General features: G+C 41.0%; 1 protein-coding gene across 6 annotated transcripts in view; it reads left to right on the top strand.

The window, feature by feature from the left end:
- mef2cb (myocyte enhancer factor 2cb) overlaps positions 1–22,108 on the top strand; it is a 65,096-nt gene extending 42,988 nt beyond the window's left edge. For 2 of the 6 annotated variants that reach the window (XM_058375211.1, XM_058375209.1), the window contains 7 exons: positions 7,775–7,918; positions 9,918–10,086; positions 11,127–11,201; positions 16,522–16,694; positions 17,642–17,771; positions 18,193–18,328; positions 18,787–22,108. In XM_058375211.1, the coding sequence (XP_058231194.1) occupies positions 7,775–7,918; positions 9,918–10,086; positions 11,127–11,201; positions 16,522–16,694; positions 17,642–17,771; positions 18,193–18,328; positions 18,787–19,141 (1,182 nt within the window). In that variant the 3' untranslated portion in view covers positions 19,142–22,108. Of the gene's footprint in view, positions 1–7,774; positions 7,919–8,001; positions 8,140–9,917; positions 10,087–11,126; positions 11,202–16,521; positions 16,695–17,641; positions 17,772–18,192; positions 18,329–18,786 lie in introns of all 6 variants that reach the window. The other 4 variants (XM_058375215.1, XM_058375214.1, XM_058375212.1 and 1 more) reach the window with 4 other exon arrangements.
- Positions 22,109–22,736: the final 628 nt, after the last annotated feature.

The raw sequence follows: 22,736 nt of genomic DNA, 5'->3' as shown, positions 1-22,736 counted from the left end.
CAGCAAATGGTTTATTTGGCAGCAGATGAAAAACTCAAACAGAAAGATAGAGTTCCTATAACGGCAAGTGCCAGGCAAGGCTACCCGACATGTGAGGCGCATTAGAGAAGAGCCCAGACAGGGTTGGGAAAATCGGCGGGTTGTTGCGCTCTTTTCCAGCATGAGTTAGTGATACTGAAGATCGGCTATGATGCACCGAAAGTGCTTAGTTATTGGTGACGCTCTTCAAAGTCTTCTGATCCTTTATCGAGGCTTCACTCTAGGTTCAGGTTTAATTGGCTGTGATGAAACAATATATCAAGCTTTATTTTACAGTCTTCATTTGACATTAACCTTTATCATATAATTCCTGGGGTTCTTTTCCTAATGCTAGACATCGTGAGATAAGTACATGAATAAGAGGATATGGGAACAGCAGAACAACCTTCAAGTCAACCCTTTTCACATGCACATCCACATGAAGCCTGTGGACATCTTGGGCCAATCTCTTTCCCTTCCCAGATTAACCTAATCTGACATTCACCCCTTAATCTCGGCTAGTGCTCGCACCATCCTCCACTTGCAACTTCTGAATGGGAGAGAGCGAATAAGGCGGTAGAGGTGTTGAGGGAACAGCGTGTGAGAAAAAGAGAGGTCGGTAATTATTTTCAAAGGTCATTCTGTTAATGACTACCTGCTCAGCTAATGAGATTCCGCAAAGCTCCCTCACGATGTTTTGCCCTCGTATGGTTCTCCGTATGGTGAGATGTGTGAGAGAGCGCATACAGGGCATTCACCTCCCCTACACTGTCGCCTGTCTGAAGCAGAGAGGGAGTGAGGGAAGAAAAGAAAAAAAACCTGCACAGAACCGTCAACTCAGGTTCATTAAACGTCTTGCAGAATGCTTAATGTTGCCAAGAAACGCTAATTAATTGGACTGATTTCAGTTTAATTTTTCCTCAAAGTAGCCGTTATGACTTAATTAAAAGATATTTGGCTCGTGTGGGTGCTTACACGTCAACAGCCTGCTAGAGCACTCTGCCTCAGTCGTCTCGTTCACTCTTTCCTCACTTGTTTACAGTGCCGACATCAGAAGGAACATTCGCCCAGAGCAGTTCTCTCGCAGCGCTCTACATGAAGGACTATTCATTCTACTTACAAAAGGCCGCTATACGATAACTCTCCAGCACAACTGTTAATACAGAATGCTCTTTTAAACTCCAATCAGATACGTTATAATGTTTGTGATTATCACGATTAAGCAAAATACAAACTCCCCTGTCCTTCTTGTTTGTTTAGAAGCCAAGTGTGTAACAGCAGATAGCATGAGGTTTATGGATATTAGATAAGATGAAATAAGAGCGATCACTTCTGTCACTCTGGAAGGTTTTGGATTTAAAGTCTAAGTACCCTTTTTTCCAGCTGTGCCTTTTTTTCCAGTGGCACAGTGGCTTCCAGTGACTTAATATAGATATATAATATTTAATATAAAGAACAAATAGAGCAAACATGAATCATTTTATTTATTTATTTGAGTCTGCGTGTAGATATATGAGCAACCTCTCTGTATATACATCACAGACCTCTAGGGCCTTGGGTTATCAGAGCACATTTTGAGAACCACAGGACTGAAGATGTTTGAGAAGGAATCAAATAAGATAATAGAAAGAAATGTATATTATTTCTATTTTTAGTACAGCAGCACTTGAATTGGTTTGGGCGTCCATTTGTAAAGTTTGCCAGCTGCTTAGCTTATTCACCAATAGTTTTTTCTATGTTTCTATGAAGCTATTATGAAGCCCTTAAGCAGAATCGAGCCACATTCCTTTTTTCGACAAGTCAGATCAGTTGAAAAACAAATTCTGTTTTTTATGTTTGTGAGATGTCTTTCAACTTTCAAAGCAAGGCTGATCAGTCAGGGAGTGAGGAGGTTCTTTGTGCTTTTCAAGCCTCCCAGCCTTCTTCATCTAAAGCTGTGTGGACGGGCGGCAACAGAACAACTTGTTGTACTTATACCTCGTGGCTGATGAATTCTTGAGGGGAATTTGCATGCTCTCTCTCTCTCTCTCTCTCTCTCTCTCTCTGTGTAAGTCTCTCTCTCTTGTTTTCCCTAGCCGTCATCTGATTGGAAACAGCTGCAGAGCACACGCAGCAACACTTTAAAAACGAGTGCATTTCAGATGTCCAAATTGGGAGCCCCTTCTACCACCTCCTCCTCCCTCTCTTTCTGTCTCCCTCCCACTCACTCCCTCCATGTGTGTGTGGTGTGTGAGTGTGTGTGTGGGTGTGTGTGTGTGCGTGAGAGTCTGGGTGTTTTTTTAGTGTTCTTCCCCTAATAAATGCCTCAAAAAAACCAGTAGTGGCCTAAAAATAGCAACCAACGATGCTAAATTTAGCGCTTGGCTTACTGCTCTGGCGAAGCGAATGGAGAAGAATAGGCGTGGAGAGACAGGGTGAGTAAGCAAGCCTCTATTCATTCAGCACCCGATGAACTGCTGCCCTTGGCCAGCTAAGGCACAAGACTCAAATCCCCCCTTTCCCATGCCACCAGACCTCAGGGTGCCAATAAACATTTGATCGTCAGGATAAAGGTTCCTTATTATTTACTTCTCTTTTGTATGTGTGTGTGTGTCAGTCTGTCTCGGTTATTTTTCCGTTTTTCTCATTCCTTCCCAGAGAAGTGAAATAAAACACTTTGATTTTGTTAAGAAGGAAAAGATACCGTGTAAGACTTTCTTACCCTCATGCTACTGGGTTCTTACAGAATAAAAGGGACAATAGATCAGGCATTTTTAAACCATAAAGGCACCAATAAGTGAGAGTAGAAGAGAAGTGCAGTATATAAGGAGGTCAGACACAGAGAATTTTTAAGTGATATACCAGTAATCAAACATTTTTTTTTTACATTTTAAAATAAACATAAAATGAGAGTCGCGCCCTCCTCATGCTCCCTGTGAGTGTGGGCGGAATAACGAGCGTCTATTTTGGGCTGTGGGTGTAGATGGCATTCAGCAGCGCTCCGTGGGCTCCCTTCGGGCCTGCCGGGTGTGGAAACACAAGGTCATGCCAGAGAGGTCAGGTGCCTGCTCATTGTTCCTCAAAGCTCTCAGCCCCTTCCTGTAATGCAGCTGCACGATAAGAGGCCATGCAGTAGACAAAAGCTGATAACTGATCTGTGTGTGTGTGTGTGTGTGTTTTCACACTTAGGATAGAGAACCTTAACTCGCCACCAGCCAAAAAAAGAATCACAGCATGTTGCACATGTGTGTGTGTGTGTGTGTGTGTGTGTGTGTGTGTGGAAAGGGGGGTGGCAGTGGGTGGTTAGCGGTAGGGGGTGGTATTAGGGGTTAAGGAGGTGGTGTGTATGCATGTCTGTCTCTTAGCAAATAATAAAGAAGAAAGTCAGTATCTCAGATGCGTATCTAATAGAAAGATGACCATGCTATAAGCACCCCTTTATCCCATGACTAGGGTGCCTTTGTGCAGATTTGGGATGGGTCATAAACGATGAAAGGCTTCACTGTCCTTCTTGTTAATGCAAACACAGTGAGAGGACATGAGATGCTGCTTTTTACACTCATAAACCTCAAACAACAGACAGATGCTCTGTTACAATGACATGAAACAAATATTATTCCCTATAGGATAGTGAAGCACTGATATGGGATATGGGATAATAGATTTTGATCTCTCTTTACTCAATTTTAATCTCTATGCACTAACCACGTTTGATGGCTTTTGGGAATTACTGCTCAAAAATCTCAAGCCCTTAGATACAGTCCATACCCTTAAGATACGTTAAAAGCCCTGAATGATTAAAAATGTTTCCTCCAATCTCCTCCATTCGTTTTTAATGCACATGGATGTTTCTATGAGGAGCAGCTGTGTTCTTGAATAGAGTGCCACTCGGTTCACTATTGTGCCATTTGTCTGCACAGTCCTATACTGTATGTCTTTGTACTGGGATTAGCTCATATTGAGCAGCGCCCAATGACAGAATTTATCTGTGTGCATGGATTTTCCTTGAGCCTGACCCCATACACCCCCCCACCCCCCATATAAACCACAGACAGCTGTAATTACATCCTTAAAGTGCGGTATTGCTTCAACTGTGGGCTGATGGGTCTTAAGCTCATCTCTTTGATTCTAGATTTCATTGCATGGAGAGGCTCTGTTTGTGTGTGTGTGTGTGTGGTAAAGTAACCAATCTAGTGCATTTGGCGAATTAAAAAGGCCTTTACTTTTTGTAATTGTATAAAATCACCCAGCCATAAGGTCTTCTCGCAATCTACCAAAGGAAGGTGGTTTGGTGGCCATATACACACACATTCTCAGACACACAACACATGCACACATGTGGCATCCCTGCCCCTTGTCATCTCCATCCATAGTAGCATGTTCAAACCGCACTTAATGAAGTAGCGGCTTCCCCTGCTCCCGGCCGACCACCTGCTTCCAATAAGCTGCGACCTCTCTCTCATTCTCTCGGAAAGGGATCTCATTTGCTCAACATTGCAGGCACATGGGATGCTTGGCTGAATGTGTGGGCCAGAGGGTCTGCTTTGAGTCTTTGTTTGTGTGTGTGTGTGTGTGTGTGTGTGTTGATACGTGTGTAAAAGCATTCCCTCCGCACATGGGGTTTCAGCAAGGTACCATAAAATGATGTGTAATAGAGTGTGTGGAACTCTCCACCCTCTCGCTCTCTCTCCTGCAGCCTCACGCACCCCACTACACACACACATCACAGAGGCGGGGCTGCTGAGTGGCATGAAGTCATTTTTGCTGGCCTAATGGGACCACCTCAGAGTCAGCGGCTTTCTGCATGAGCCTATGGTGCAGAGTGGAAAAGGCTTTCTGGTCCACTACATGCTGAATAAGGCAAACCACCCAACTGCTGAAATATGAACTTCATATAAAAACATTCCTCTTTTTTCACATAACCTGTGAACACGATTTATCAGAGAACCAGACTCTTGAGTATATTGGTTTGCCAGAGATCCAAGCTACAGTTATGTGATTTCACCTAAAATGTGTTAGCATTCGGTAAGCTTTTATTTCACTTGGTTCTGAAGCCTTCAGGGCCATGAGCTTGTTTTTGTTCATGCAACACGGTCTGAACATGGCAACACAGCTCAGCTGCTATTTCCAATAAGGAAAGGGGACGAATTTGTTTTGTTGTTTTGTTGTTGGCTTGTCTCCTTGGCTTCATAAACATGCTTCGAAATGTCGGCTTCTCTCCAGCCCCAGACCGCTAGACTGTCAGAGGTGCCCCAGAAATGGACGCACTCCTTTTGTATGATTCTTCCAGCTAACCCCAAATCTTGCCCGTCTAGAAAAAGTTGCCCGTCTAGACTTTAGTCCCCCACATTTCTGGGCGTGATTCCAGCGTGTTTGAAGGTTGGCCGTGACTGACTGACTGACTGAAGGCTAACATACCATATAGAGGATAAAGTGGGCACATGGGAGGCTGTCTGCTGCATTGGTCTGCGGGTCTGATCCTTGAGTGGTTTGATTAATTCATCAGGTCTGCTGTTGAAACGGCGAAGGATGTTAGATAGGGAGTTAAGTTTATTAAATAGTAGCTAGTGGATGGAAAATGTTTAGACTACACTTGGTATAGACAGCAAAACCTTTCATGGCATTTGGTTTGACAGACACACACACATGCATGTGCACGTGTTGGGCTGAAGGTTAGAGAAGATGAGTGTATGTAGGCCATTGTAGAGAGGCAGCATCAAGAGGAAGCTGTTTAATTAGGAGTGTGCCTCTGAAGGCTTTATTTTCACTGTCTTTGTCTCCCAATTTTTTTAGCTCTATCCTCCCATTTTACCTCCTGTCTCTTTCTTCTCTCTACCACATTGGCCCCCCGAATCCCCCTCCTCCCCTTGCAAGGCCATTTTCCGCTTTGTTAGATTGATTACTCCTCATCAATAATGTTTTGGACGGTGGATCATGCAGCTTTCATCTACTGAAGCTATTAAGATGTCAGACTAGGAAATGATTCCTCCACTCACATCAGGTACAAAGTGGGTTCGTTCTCTGTAGCGACTTATTTTTAGTCACACAAACTGGAAACATCAAAGATGTAGAGTGGTGTGTTGGGAAATTGATTTATTTGTCAGATAGTTTTTTTAATCAAGCTTGTCATGTGTAGTAATTTAATTTAACCTGTGATTATATGTGGTACATGTCGTGGACATTAAACCGTTAGAGATAGAAAAAGGGGAAAGACCTGGAGAGATTGAGAATGAGAATCAAGTGCCAACAAACCATCTATGGCCATCTTTGGGAACCAAACTCATGATTGGCTCTTCTCCTGCCCCCCCTGCAGCATGTGTGTGTGTGTGTGTGTCTGTGTGTGTGTGTGTGTGAGGGCTGGTGACAGGTGTGGGCGCTCTGACAGGTGCACATGTGTGGAATGAGTGGCATTGCAGGCGGCCCCCATGGCGGCCCCACGCTGGCTCTTAAACTGCCAGGCCCTGCATGAAAGCTACGCATGCCAGCATGACCTCACATCAGTGCAACACTGCCTCTTTACCCTTCACTGCCATCAGTTCTCCAACAGTACACTCTCTCCATCAGTTCACTCCTTCACTGCTCTTATTTTTACAGTGACCCTAAATATCATTGCCTTTAGCCAAGTTCATTTAAAGACCCCCTAATGCTAAAAGGCATTATCATAAAGGAAAGCATGTTTGTTCATAACTGGATTGAAGGTTAATTTAAAAAAAAAAAAACAGACACATATACATGATCCTTGCATTAAATAAGCAAATAAAATATATTCTAAGTGAATTAAAGTACGTAAGAATAAAAAATGAACTATAATACTAAAGAAAAACTCATGTGAAAGTAGAATATGCTAATTCTTTTCTAACACCAGATTATGTGTGTGTTTCAAACAGAAAATGAATCCTAACTCATCTCATCTCACTTTCTTTGTCAGTCTTCATCAAGTCTTGGCGTCTGCAGAGTAAATTTAATTACAGGGTTTGTGATGTAGACAGGCAGATGAAAGGGACGCTGTACGTCTGCGTAAGCGTGTGCGAGTGCGCTAACCGTGCACGTCGTTAGCGAGCGGCTGTACTCCCGTATACGCTAATGTCTCTTTATTATAGCCTTTCTCACTGTTTTTGATGAAGCATCTTGAGCTGCCTGTTACATGTTACTTCGGTAACAGTTAAGACTTCTTTAAATAACAAGAGGACACTGGCTATTTGTGCACATGTATACAGACATCCACTGATGAAGTCATTTAGGAAATGAATGTGAAACAAAGCCGGATTGTGCTGTATTCTTTTTGTGCTGAACAATCAAAATAGGGTACAGTACAGACCCACAGTGTTTTAGGTTGACTTCACCATGTGAGGAGAGTGTTATTTCTACTAGAAGGTGGCCATCAGGTGGCTGAGAAGAAAACTGCTGGCTGTGGATTTACTCTGGAATATCCAGAATTCCATGAATATGAATGTGTTTATTTCCTATAAATCTCTAGTTCAGCTCTTTTGTGCCTTTATTTGTTTCACGCATTTTCCATAATATTGTGTTATGTAAACTTCATGCATATGTTCACTACAATATACTACATATACTTTTAAGTATTTCTATGCTATTATACATATTATATATGAATGTCCCTAAAGAAACTGGTTTAATCCAATTAATTAACAAAAATCTTCAGTTAATTTTGAATAATCAATATACTAAAAAGCATAAGAGCTCCAGCTATACATTTCTGCCCCGACGCTCCTCCCACGCCTGATGTCTGATGAACATTTGAACGCTTTGTTTGCAGACATTGAGAAAGAAGGGTCTAAATGGGTGTGACAGCCCTGACCCAGACGCAGACGATTCAGTCGGTCACAGCCCAGAGTCCGAGGAAAAGTACCGCAAAATCAACGAGGACATAGACCTAATGATCAGCAGACAGAGACTGTGTGTAAGTACCTCCATCCATAAACACCACTCTCACTCCCCCTTTCTCTCTCTCTTTCTCTCTCTCCCTCTCTCTATGGCCTTCAGGCGTTGAGCAAGAAGGAGAACAAAGGCAGCGAGAGCCCGGAGCTTGAATCTGCTCTCGCTCTCACTCCACGCACAGAAGAGAAATACAAACTGATTAACGAAGAGTTTGATCATATGATCAAGACTCATAAGATCCCTGTAAGTACAGCAGCTACAGAGGACAACAGGCCGAGATCTAACAGCCATGCCACCTTGCTATAGTAGCGCTAACCGTTCTCTCAGAAAAGTCATTTGAATTGAAGGCTTGGAAGAAGCTCGTGGTTAGCTACAAAAGCTAGCATGCTGTTAACTATTCTTATCCCGTGCTTGCTGAATTGAATTCTGTGGTTTGAGATTTGAGTTTTGTTACCATCACCAGTCATCCTCAAACAAGATGAAGAGTCTTGACTCTGACTCAGTATTCACAAACGTTTCTTTGTGTGTGATGAGAATCATAATGCGTTTAGAAAAAAAGCGTCTATTAATTACATTTAGTCAACAATGCTTTCTAACCTCACATACGGTTGAGTTATGGTTTAGGGGAGGTTAAATTTGCATGTGTTTTCTTTCAACCTCTCATCACAGCGTATTAGTTGAAAAGCACACAGAAGGTCATGTGTCTCAAGAAACTTTGCAGAAAACAGCCACACACTCTCACGCTCATGTACATACACATACACCCTGAAGAGAACTAGTACGTGAAATCTCCAAAAAAGCTTATGATGATTTTAACTTGGAATTGTGATAAATTCCAGGAATCACTGTTGGGCTTGTGACCCTTAACCCTCCCTCACGATACACTTGAAAATACCTCATTTATATTGTGATTATTTTTTATATTATTCATATTGTAATTATGATTATTTTAATAAATATCAATCCCAACCGTTTTTAAATATTCTAAAATGATATATACTGTGGTCATTTTAAGTTGCTAAAACAATTTCATTGTGTCTTATATGAAAAGTTTTACTAAATCTAAGGTACTATAGAAGAAGCACACACACACACACACCTACGCACACCTACACACACACATAGAGTGAGATATGTGTATGTGTGAGATATGGTATACGGTAAACTTTAGAATTGTGGCTATAGCGATGGCCGGATTGGTTTGTGGTCACAGCAGCTTCTCCGTGTTCTCTGAGTTATAGAGTGGCTTGAACAGGAAGGATGGCACCACACAAATAACAGCCTGCGAAGAGATGAAGCAAGATACCGTGAGCATGATAGACAGAGGGAGGAAGAAACGAGACACTCCGCATGATCTAGAAAGCACAGAAATGATAGGATTCTGAGTGCACTTGTGGATAAATTTAGTAGTATAACAAAGGGTTATTCATGATACTAAAACCTAAAGAGTTGTTTGGGATTTTTGTGGAAAAATATGATAGGGAACACCTTAGGCACAGGGAGGTGGGAAAGCGAAAGAAAGCAAAACTGAACACACAAGGGAAAGAGGAGACCTTCTACACAGAACGAAAATATTTGCCCAGCTCTGAGCAAATGATTGCTTCAGCCTTGCGGACAGAAAGAGGGAAAGACGGAGAGAGAGAGGGACAAGGCTCTCGTCTCTGGTTTCTGCCGGCTGATGCTCCCCCAGATGAGCACTTACGGACCCTTAGGACACATGGCTGCAATTAGGGGCTATTTTTTTTCCTTACGAAACACAACATGGAGGAGAAAGAGCTCACACGTCTCCTCAAGGTTAAAGCTCTCATAGAGTAACGTGGTAAATGAAAGAAGATCAGATAAGATCTCTCTCTTTCACTCCATAGCTTTCTGTTTTTCTCTGCCCTTCTTTGTTTTCTGTTTTCTACTGATATAAAATGTGTTCAATAATTATCATTTTCCCTATTCTTTCTTTAGTCACTGGCAGTGTTCACTGTGGTTCTATGCTGTTTTATTAACTATAACTTTTCCATACGCTGCAGGCCGTGCCCCCTTCCAACTATGATATGCCAGTGTCCATCCCAGTGAGCAACCAGATCTACAGCCACCCTGGAGGATCCCTAGGCAACCATAACCTGGTTCCACTGGCCCATCACGGCATACAGAGGAACAGCATGTCCCCAGGTGTCACACACAGACCTCCAAGTGCAGGTAAGATGTTTTGTCAATATACAGTTATTCCAGCTGATCACCTTTATCCCATTTATCCCAAACATTTATCCAAAACATTTCTATCCTGATGGCAGTGGTCACTTCAACAATGATTCTGCCACTAGATTGGTTTGATGTGGGTGAAAAGGATGTAGCATTTCATAAGCTATGGCATTCAAAGTCACCACATCTTCACTGCAATTGGACACCAATGGAAGATTTTAAACCGATGCGTTAGACAGCGCTGCCCTCCACCATCATAATTTGAAAGAATGGTGGAGATGTGCTCGTGACTTGTAATGAGAAAGCCCTTAATGTTAATTTGTCACACATCTGTGTGTGAGCCTTATATGGATTACTTAGAGTGAAGTTTAACCACATTGTAGTTTGCCACTGATTCCTTTCTATACAATACCATTATTATTCAAAAAGAGCGCATATTACTAATCCTCTATATATGTTGTAAGTACACTTTACGACACCCACTCACATCATCAAGGCCCATTCCCAGTTTTCTGTCTAAGTCTCTGGCTTGCTCTGGCTCTCTCCCCTTCAGCCCTGTCATTAGCAGTCATGCTCTCCTGATGCAATCAGCCGCCCAGCACAGGAGGACTGGCTAAATATGAGCTTTGGCCCAGCCCCTGCTCTGCCTGACCACAACCACTGCACTGCTGATTTAAAAATAAAATTGTGTCATTTTTCTTGGATGCAGAGGCCCGGCCTCTCCGGCCACAGCGCCCCCCCAACCCTCCCCCCCACACACCCCAGCCGCCCTTAAGCATACTGTTAACAAAAAAGAAGGGCAGAGTCTTTTTCCCTCATGCACACTTTCACACACTCTTTCTTGTCACCTTGGCTTTTTTTGGCCTGACCACCACACACATATACACACACACACACACTTGGATATGGCTGAAGATGAAGCTTAATAAATGATGTGACAGATCTGAAGGCAGGTTTGGCAGTAGGATCTGAATGTCAAGTGCAATGAGGTTATTGAAACACCTCCCCACTTTCCTCTCTTTTTTCCTCTGTTGTAGGTGGTCTGATGGGTGCCGATCTTACCACAGGCCCTGGCACCAGTGCTGGTAAGGATGGCATCCCCACCTTCTACAGTATGTCCCCTCTTGTCTTTTACTCACCCACAACTCACATTTTCTTCCAGCTTAAGCAGACTAAAAAGATTTGAGGAAGGCCAGGCTTGTGCTAATGATTTTCTTGCAGTCGTTAATGTTCACATTAACATTCAGTTTGTGGGTTGGAATAAATCTAGAATAAACAACAAAACTTAGTGAGCTAGCATACCTGAAATAAACATTGCCTGTCATTCGTTTTAGAAAGTAATTACTGTGTAATGGTGTAAATGTTAGTTAATGACATTCATTTTCAATTCTTGACCCATTTTGTCTGTATAAATAACAATTATCCTAGAACGCTATGAGGTCTGAGGGGCGTATCACAACAAAAACATTTTGTCTTCTGAGGTTTGGCTAAGTTTCACATACATGCACCATGAGCTTAGGGCTTTAGTCTGCTTGGCAAGTTAAATAAATACTGGTCGCCTTTTTACATGACATAAACAAGGTCAGGGTCTTTTTTGTTGTTGTTTGACCCACAATCTATTTCAAGTAGAACATGCATATCACTTGCCTGGTCAGGCCCCTTCAGGTTTTCGATTTCTTGTATGGCATAACTGCTAGCATATGTTTGGAGTGCGAGGAAGAGTGTGTTTGCCCATAAATAGATTTTGGAATGTGTATGTGCTTGGTGTGTGTATGTGTGTGTGTCTAATCCACTTGAAAGGAAAAGTTATAGTGCATGTGGATACATACTGGGGCTTTGACTTGTGGTTGCTTCAGAGACAGCTTATGCATGCATATGTGTGTTTGTGCATGTGTGTGTGTGTGTGTGTGGGCGTGGGTGGATGTGTATATGTCTGTCTGAACAGCTCAGCAGTGGTCACCACAGAAGCATGGCTATATTCTATATAAAAATCAGGACAGTAGCTTCTTGGAAACTGACATGGCGCTCGGTTTAGCCCAGCTGGGTAACCTTGTCTGGCCCTGCAGTGCCCCCAGGGCCAGTGGAGAGAGTTGAGGCTGAGGTCCCTACGTCTATCTCCTCTCCTTTACTGTCCCTCTTATACAAAAGTACCTCTTATGGTAGCGGCTCTACCATCCACATTCAAAGTCTTCGGCTGTCCAATGCAACCATTGTGTCCTAGGGAAGCCAAACAGAGGCCGCACTGTAGCTCTGATACAGGCCATCCGATTGGAAACAAGAGCCAGGGAGAAGTCATGAGGCACTCAAAGACGTTCCATTCAAGTGTCCTCCAGATTAATGGGCCACAACTAGGCATACTGGATGAATATTCAGTTTTTTGTTTTTTTTTACTCCAATTCGCTCTTAGTCATGGCTGAGGTTTTTCATAGCATGACATGCCAGCTGTTTAAAAATGCTCCCTGCAGTCTATTTGAAGAGACACACTGTGCGGTTAAAATGGCATTACAGTAAATGATGAATAGCACGAAAGAGTCTTAATCACAACTCGTTTGGAAAATGGAACAATGTCTCTGGCTTTAGCTTTTGCCATACAGTGTGTTTACTATGACTCGATAATTTTCCATTCATACAGTTCTTTATGTGCCAAATGTGGCCTTGTCAGACAACCACAACTTCTGCGTACCGGAGTGTGTATGGGCATTTATTTCAGAAGGTCACATGTTGATCAGGCATGGCAGAAAGGTCAGTTAGACTGTGGAAAAAATTCCCTATCGCATCTTGTGAACACATCAGGGAGATTCAAATTTTGGGAATGAATCACAATTCTCCTACTCACCCATGGCTGATGAGGTGCTGTTCACTCAATTAGCAATTGTACTTGAATAATATTATTTTACTGGGCAAACCTGGGCCATGGTTCAAAACCTCAAGGCCAGTGGAATATACATTTAGACAGAACAAAAATTCAGTATAGCCATTACACCAAGACAAAGAGTCAGCACATGACCAAATTGTAATTATCCATGCTATCACGGCCACCAGCCCCTGTAGCCCCTTACAAGGAAACTCAGTCTGTGTGCATTAACAGTTAGTCCTCTTCTGCGAAGGCCCAGAAATAGCCTCAGGCTCTTTATCAAAGGTACGCATCAAGTCATTTGGGCGGGTGGAGGGGACTGCTGGTATCTGGCCAGCTGTAATTTTAGCACTTCCCCATTGTGAGTGAGATGGGAGAGCAAGAGAGAGAGAGAGAGACTACCGTTCAGTTACAGAGCAACAGAACAGTTTGAAGGTCAATGGCGTGTTGCATTTCTGTGAGATTGGTCTTACATTGCCAGCTGTTCTTTAGCTCGTTCTGAGTTTAGTTACAGAAGAGGTGCAGTCGTATTAGGGTTTAATTTTTATCAGTGTTTGAGAAATAAGCCCCCCTCCATTGTTTGACGATGGATTCTTACAAATTGGACAAAACAGAGCTATAATGAATTATAATTGAATTAGTCGTTAGTTAGAGGTTTCATGTTGGTGTGTTATCCCCTGTATTTTTCCGTTTAAAGCTTCGGTTATAATCTTTGAGCATATTGACTGATTTCTATACCCGTTTCATTCATCTTCATATATGATTGTAATTTGCGATAATTGACTTAGCTGTACCACTTTAATACAAAAGCATCAGTAACAGCTTCAGAACAATATTCACAACCCTCATCAGGTGGTGTAATTGGAGTGCTCCGTAAGCACTATATGATTGTTTTGCGTAATAGCCGGCCTCAATTTTAATCTCTGACACATTGTGAAATCTAGCATGTCTCCATGACAACCAGGGCAAAACAGAGAGCAGCAGTGTGCCCTCTTCTAGAAGAACCGCAGAACTTTAAACTGCTTACATTTTTATAATGTGTATGTTGACTTGCAATACATCACATTTTACCTAAATGATTTAAAATTATGGAGGTAGTTTTAGGGTGAATACATCTGTTTTTGAAAGGGGGAAAAGGATGTATTTTGTCCTCTCTATCTCTCTCCCTCTGAATCCTTAACAATGATCTGTGGTTGCTGAGTCTTCAAGTGTTCAGAAAAGTACTAGAGCCAGCTGCTTGCAGCCTATACTTCACTGTATGAAAGGAGGCAGGAAATACATCACTGCAAATGGCACACACACACACACACACACACACACATACACACACACACGCTCCTGGTTCCCAACCCGCCTCTCCCCCCTCATTTTCCTCGAATCATACAAATTGCGCTTTTCAGACTTTTCATTTCAAAACAACAAAAAACCATTGCCTTCAAATTAAAGAAAGATCACTGCGGAGAAATTGCCGAGGACAACATCTGTGTCTCGTTTTCCCCTTCAGCGTATGATTAGGAAGTTCATTTATGTCTAACGTATAATTCCTGCCCCTCTTTTAAGTGGCAGCAAGTGAAAAGTGCTTCATGTTTTAAGCCACAAAGAAAATGGGATATCAAAAGAAACAAAGACACCATACTTCTGTCTCTTTTTCCCACTGTATTATATCCCTCTGGGTTTGATGGAGTCAGTGAACAGTTGGTGTAGCAGTTCTGAACTAGCTTTTACTAGTATTATTACTAGCTATTACTAGGAATTACATGGCTGTCACTGGCCATTTATGGACACAGACACACACATTTATCCTTCATTGCGTAATAATGGCGCTTGAGTCAACATTTTTTTTTTAGCATTTATGGGAAATTGCATTTGTCAGGCAGACAGATTCTACCAATCAAAACTCTTGATATATTTTAGCTATTTTTCTTTAGTGATTTTTAATGAATGTTACAAAATGTCTCCTTATATTTGATTAGGATATAAAAAAAATATCCAGGTCTTAGAAAAAATAAAATCTGGTCATAATTCCATTGTTATTTACACATGCACTTAATACATATACTGCATTGGACCTTTTTTTATTTTAGCCATCAGATTTTACAAAAACAAAGGGTTAAAAAGTTTTCTCTATTCACCAACCACCTGCCTCGTTACCACAAAACCGCAGCAGGAAGAAATGGGACTCCTCTCTCTCTCTCTCTCTCTCTCTCTCTCTCTCTGTCTCTCTGTCTCTCTGGCACACACACATACTCATCTTTTCTAAAGATAGCTGATGGAGGCTATTTGCTTTCATATGTGAGGTTACAGGGTTTAGATGGAACAGAAATGTTCAGCAGGCGTGGACAAATGATAAATCCATTGCTAGCCCACCAGGCAAGTGAAAACTCTAGTGTACTTGCCCCATTCTATGTTTTCATTTGTGTTAAAAACTAATGAACTAGGCTGAAATAGGTAGGTGATGTGTTTGACACCCAAAATGACAACCTTAACTAGCTAACAATATTTCTTAAAATAAAAATGAGCACGTTTTAAAATCTTATGCTTTTTCATACCTACAGTTTTTATATCCTGATAAAAAAGTATGTAGGATTTTTTTCTGATTTGTTAAAAAAAAATAAGGTTTTGTCCACTATTTAATGAGCCCAAATATATGCTTTGTGATCACAAATAAAACCTTGATTTAATTTGCTTTGCGCCCCTAAACAAAATTCATTTACATTTGACAGAGACACTTATCCAGAGCAAGTTTCATTTTTATCCACTTGAGAGTTAAGGGCCTTGCTTAAGAGCCCAGCAGTGGCAGCTCAGCTCAGGATTTAAACTCACAACCTTCTGATCAGTAATGCAACACCTTAACCAATAAGCTACCACATCCCCAACTTTCTTATGTTTAAAGATGACTGTAGAAGTTTAATGAAGGCAGATCAGTCAAAACAAGAGAGATTCTTCTCTCACACTATTTTCAGCTATTCAGTTACCAAACCAGTTTCTCATTCACCGTTATAAAGCTCCCACTGATGATTTTTTTCTACTGATCTTACATTTTACCACTGAAATCCAAAATCCAAATAATTACTTGCATTAAAAGATTTCAAATGAAACTTTAATCTTGCCTTGCTCACAAGTGTTCAAATTATGAGACCTAGAGGGAAGGAAGACTGAAACAGGTTATGTCTAATGAGAGATAGCTAATTCCCTGCGGTTTTCTGAGAGCTGATGGATAAGGTGTGTTCTGCAAGGGCTTTGTGCACATGAGTGACTGCTTAGTGGCTGTGAAAACTAGGGGAAATGATGAAATCAAAAGCTCCCATTTTAGGTGAAAAATGATCAAAGGTGCAATACCCCGGAACGGGTCCGATGTTTCTTTAACGGCCATGCTTGGTGAAAGAAATATGGAAATAAAACGATATGTCGAGACATGCCTGAAAGGAAGCTTTATTGTAGATGACTTGGAAAATGGCACATTTAGTTGAGGTTAGTGAGTCTAATGGAGCCTGATTAGAAGTTGTGTTATAATGAAAGCTTGATGTGCTATATTTGGCATATAAGTAAGTATGACTCTCTATTTCTTTTTCTTTTAGGAAACGGCTATGGAAACCACCGTAACTCTCCTGGATTGCTGGTGTCCTCTGGGGGTATGAACAAGAACATGCAGGCCAAGTCGCCCCCACCAATGAACCTGGGCATGAACAGCCGAAAGCCTGACCTGCGCGTTCTCATCCCACCAGGAACCAAGAACAACATGCCTTCAATCGTAAGTAGCTCTTAGATATTTGACTGTTCTTCTCAAAATTGCGTCTCTGCACTTCCAATTCTCTTCCTGTCCTCATGAGCAGTCACTAGTTTTCTGGTTTCATAGAGAATACAAGAGCTCCCTGTAGCTTGTGTAGTTTTCAACATCATGCATAGACAGTCTAACCCATAGTCTTCATTTAGATTGACCAAGATCCTCCTTCATCCAGTGATACTAATTCTGAATTTATCACCCTCCCCTCTTTACTGCCAACAGTCTGAGGATGTTGACCTTCTATTGGTAAGTGGGACTGTCACTCAAAACAGTGGCACAGACTAATAGACATAAAGGCCATCTGTCATCCTCCAGCAGCTGTCATATTTTACTAGATGGCGATTAGATCCAGCTCGGTTTTGACGAAGTTAAGGGTAGTATACAGTATCAGCAAGGACTCACTCAACAAATCATATGACGGTTCATGAACATATAGAAAACACTACAGGTAACTTTAGTTCTCGCCTGACCAAAGAAACAACACCTGGCATCCCTTCCTAAGAATGCTGTAGTGAGACACAAGTGAGACTCCTAGTGGTGGATTCACATCAACACACCCTCTTATCACCTGGTGCTGCCCACTAAATCAGTTTGACCCCACCATTTCTGCTTCAACTCCATTAAAGCTTGTCTCTACCCACAGAACGAGGCATATGAGTGCATTTCTACCTCATCAGTCATCATTCTAGAAAAAAAGCACAGCCCCACCCCCTGCTGTTGCTGATCCTGTTGCCTTGGAGACTGTATGGGTTACTATAGCGACATGGCGCCCTGCAGGCGTTGTAAATGATAGTTTGCGAGAATTTGGTGGTTCTACGTGTCAAGTGATTCATTTCTTCCCAGCAAGTTTGCTTGCTAACCATTATCTTCTTCCTTCAATCACATTCATTCTTTTTTTGTTCTTTTTGCCACAGAATCAGAGAATAAACAACTCACAGTCCGCACAGTCATTGGCCACCCCTGTGGTTTCTGTGGCAACACCCACTCTACCAGGCCAGGGCATGGGCGGCTACCCTTCAGCAATTTCCACCTCCTATGGTACTGGTATGTGAAACTCAGCAAAGCATTACTATCATCACCTACATTCTTTGAGATTACAATAATTACAATTACAATAAAGGCAGAAATGTGCACAAATTTTATTTTACTATAACTTTTTACTTTGGCTCTGAGTCTGAAAAGAAATGACTTTAAAGTATGGAGACTTGTGCTCAATTTGAGAGGATAGCTAGAGGAAGTGCACCTGTATTTATACATACTGTGTATAATCGCGAGTGAATGTCTGAATCACATTGTACTTATTTGCTAACATTAATCCTATCTGTCAAATGTGAATTTCGAAAGACTTTGAAAGAATTTAGAAAACTACTCTCATGAAACTCTACCTCTTCTCGTAATTCAAAGCGCATGAATACCGAAAAGATGTAGATGTCTAACTTTGTTCTTCTTTTGTTTTCTGCTCTAGAATATTCTCTAAGCAGTGCCGACCTGTCATCTATATCTGGCTTTAGCAGTGCCAACACCCTGCACCTGGGCTCAATGAGTGGCTGGCAGCAGCAGCACCTCCAGAACATGCAGCACTCTGCCCTCGGCCAGCTGGGGTGAGCTTTAACGCAGCCACGCACACATGCACACAATAAAGATACAGTATACACTTCTGCTTGTTAGTTTGTAAAACTTTGATGATGTTTCGCTCAGTTCTCATTCATTTCTTAGTCCCAACTTTTTAACAAGTTATGTCTTCATTGTATGCTGTCAAATGTAGCTTAAGGACACCATTAGGAATTAATGAGATGCACTGCATTTGTATTAAATCTCCACTGTGTTTAATAACAGTAATGACAGTACAGTAATTACGGTAAACATACAAAAGCTGCATTTTTGTTGTTGTAGTACCATCCACTAGTACCATTTATGCTTTAAAAATTGATAGTAAGTAGAATACACAGTTCTACAGTGACTAGACAATGATTTCTGTATGTCAGTATGTGTGTACGTGAGTGCACGTGGCACTCGCCATGTTCTGTAACACCCCCTTCGTCTCCTTTCCTTCCTACAGAAATTGCACTAGCACTCACTTATGTCAGGGTTCAAATCTCTCCCTGCCCTCTACCCAAAGCCTGCACATCAAGTCCGAACCTGTTTCTCCTCCTAGAGACCGCTCCAGCAGCGCCACACCTGGCGGCTATGCCCCACCCCCTTCCCACCCGCAGCAGCACCAGGCTCCACCCCCACAACAGGCTCCGCCCCCACAAGGCCGCTCTCCAGCCGACAGCCTGAGCAGCGAGGGTAGCGACCGCGATGAGCACAGGCCCGACTTCCACTCACCCCTTGGCATGGGCCGACCTGGCCTGGACGAGCACGACAGTCCGTCTGTCAAGCGAGTCCGCCTTTCCGAGGGCTGGGCCACATGATAAGCCACGCCCCCCACCTCAAAAGCCCCCACACTTGACCTCGGTCCATCATCACATTCACACGTTCTCTCGATCTGTTCTGATGAATCGTTGCCCTCCAAGCTCTGTCAAGTAACTCACAGTGTAAACAGACAGGAGGGTTTTTCTTCAATTTACTTGTTTTTCGCTCTCTTCTTCAAAGAGTGTCAAATGTACATGTTGTTGTGATTGATGGGTGTCAGGGAGGGAAAGGGAGGTAGGGGCTAGCATTAGAGGGTTAAGACAGTGTTTTAGTGGGTGGGGTTACTATGCATAACTTTTGCTGTGTGTTGATTTGACTTTCAAGACTTAACCATATATGCATATATATTTACACGTGTGTGTAGGTGTACATATATGCATAGTAACAAAAAATCGTCAGGTACTCTCGAATTTTTTTTTGTAAAGGTATTTACAACTTTCCTCAGCGACATTCAGCCATGGGAGAAGCTCAGCTGAGGGCCAGTGCCGACAGGCTAGCACTTGAGTTGCTCTACCAGTACTTTGTGTACAGATTTAGTTCTCTTCGCCACTCTCTGCAGAATGTTCCCTCGCTAAATGTATGTTATGATTGACAAAGTCATGTTGCAGGTTCAACGTATTGTACATAGAGGGCGGGCGGGGACAAGGGGGACGGGTCGAGGTTGCCAGACATTGGACATTGATCTCAAATGGAAGCTTTTATGCAGGATTTTTTTGAAGGATTGTACAGATGTACAGCCCCTTTAGGCTTTAGTCAAGGAGAAGGAGTATTTTAGAACCTCTGATGAATCAAGCGCTTTTCTGAAGAAATGGGAGTGTTATTCGCAAAAATGGCAGTCAGTAGATGAAGGACCATACCTTAAATTAAGAGCCATGTTAGTTTATTCTGACGAAATCACAAACCTAGGACTTGCTTTAAATGTTCAGTATTAAAAAAAAAAAATACAAAAAAAAAAAAAAAAATCATGAAAAAGAAACAATTGTATGATACTCTTGCTTATATTTTCATATAAAAAGGAATACAATGCAAAGCATTTTTGTGGCGTTTTGTAGTTTATATAAACCAGAATGAGTTTTGAAAGCTTTGCCTATATGAAAAAAATGATAGTTGTATAAGAGTGATTAACCTTGGGCTTTTCAAAACTAAGCCATGACATCTGAGGAACCTTGCTTTGCTGAAGTTTTTTTTTTTCTTTTTTTTCCTCATTTTGTAGAGTTTTTTTAATGTGTATTTCTAATAATATTGAATAATAATATTAAGATTCTTTTAAATATCTGTGAAATTAACATGCTTGTGTATAGCTTTCTAATATATAAATATATATATGATAATTATGGTCATAACATTTTTTTGTCAGTGTGAGGTTACATAAGTACAGTTGCACATGTTTGTTTTGTCTCTCTTTTTTTCTTTCTTTTCTTTTCTTTTTGCTCCATACTGAATCTTTCAAGGGAAACCCAGCAAGAACGGTAGATTCAGTGTAAATTAAACAAGCAGCAATTGGCACAAATATCTAGGTTTTTTGGGGGGGAAATAATACACCTCTTTGCATAGTAATGGTATCAGGAAACTCAGGTGAAGAATGTGTATGCTCCTAAAGTAAGCACACTTCCTATCAGATATGTTTGCTGACTGCTAAAAATTCCCCTTTCGCGGTAATAAAGATCACTTACATTTATAGCCGAATCCAGCGTTTCTTGTTGCTAATATAGCAGTGGTCAGCCTGCTTGTATTTATATGTAACTTTCAGTGAGCACAAGATATTTATCCACATGTGTGCTTTGGTTAGGAAGAAGCACAACCTTTGTGATATAACCAACCTTTAGTCTGTGAACCAAAGCAGATGCTGTTTAAACTCAAAACAAGGAATCGATACCTTCACTTGAATTGACATTGCACTGAAAGATTGAAAAGAGTTCATGGGTTTTTGGTTGATGTTTTTGTTTTTTGTTTTTTGTTTTTTTTTGACTAAGGGATATATCATGTTAGTATGGATTCATGGTTATAATGAGGCATATGTTGTGAATCCTCGATCGTGTGTTTTGCTAGTTTTGTCCCATTACAATAACACATTTACCCGTCTCCTCTGATCGTACTGAGATCGCTGCAGTGTAATCGTTTTGATTTCGCATGAATCAGAGACTGGACATTTGTTGAAATCTTTTCTACCAAAGACATGGAGCAGTGTTATCTTGGCTTTGTTATAGTCCATTCTCTTTGGGATTAGAGAAGGTCAGAATTCTGAATATGTTGTTTTTGCTTTATGTAATTTACAATAATACTGGTACCTCATATTCACCCTCCCAGTACCTCAAATTACCATTCAACCAATTATGATGAGAAATGGGGTGGGAAAAAAAACAAAAAAAAAAACAAATAAAAAACAAAACAAAATCTATTTTAAAAAAAAAAAAGAAGAAGAAGAAAAAAAGAACCTAACAAATGTACAGTATTGTGACTCAGTATGCCATCGTTTCTTCTATAAAATCTCGCATTATGTACACATATGACTCCCTGGTTCACCCTTTTTTGGTTTGCTGTTCTTTTTCCTTAAAATATTGTTTCCATTAAAAAAAATGCAAATAACAAAAAAAGTTAACAAAAAAAAAACAAAAAAAACGTAGTAACAAATGTAGCTTGTATAAACCTACATTGGTAAGGTGGAAAGGAAAGTGTGTTTCTCTCTTTTCGTTTTCCTTTTTATTTTATTTTATTTTTTTTTCAAACCAGGAGAAAGAGGCTTTCAGCGGCATAAGCTGGACTTTGTCGCCACTTGAAGACAAGATGTCATTAAATTAAAAAAAATCACATCTCTGTATCTCAAGGGACTTGATTCAGCTGTATGTAGTGAAAAATTAATGTATGGATATTAAAAAAAAAAAAAATCATTTTCTCCTGCTGGGATTCAAAAAGGTATTTGTATTTTGCAGAGAACTCAGTAAAGTTACTGGCTTTCTTAGTTACCACTGATGCTCTAGTGTGTGTTTTTTTGTGTGTGTTGTCTATTTTTTATTTTTTGCCTCTTATTACAGTTATTTTCAAAATGTATTCAAGCTGAAGAGGTCAATAAGACTGAAATGATATACTGGGAAATACCAGGCAGGACAAAACAGCTTTGAATACAAATGGACGGTGTTTCTTCTTTTATTTTAGTTTTCATTTTGTTTTCATCACTATGCCTCTGCACAATTAAAAACAAGGTTAGATCAAATTGTAGAATATGAGCTCGAACAAAGAAATCATACATGAAACTCTATATGCTCAATATAAGACTAAAATTAAAACCCACTTATTTTAATAGCCGTCACGTAGTCCAAAAACACTACAAATATACACTATCTTTGAAAATTTGTACTTTATATAGGCAATGCTTATAATCATATATGATCTTACAAAATGTATTATATGTACAAAAATGTCCTGCCCTCCAAAATAACAATATTCAAGCGCCATGAATGTGTACTTTACCTATAAATGCTGATCTCTGTGAACACTTTGTGGCTTTGCATTCCACTCCTGGTTTTTCCTGGCAGTGCTCCATTGCTTTTAATATCTCTCAAATAACCTTCCAAATCTCTCTGGGAGCAGGGGAAA

Source organism: Hemibagrus wyckioides, linkage group LG22 (genome assembly GCF_019097595.1).
Source record: "Hemibagrus wyckioides isolate EC202008001 linkage group LG22, SWU_Hwy_1.0, whole genome shotgun sequence".
Classification (NCBI taxonomy): domain Eukaryota; kingdom Metazoa; phylum Chordata; class Actinopteri; order Siluriformes; family Bagridae; genus Hemibagrus; species Hemibagrus wyckioides.
This window is presented reverse-complemented; position numbering and strand designations above follow the sequence as displayed.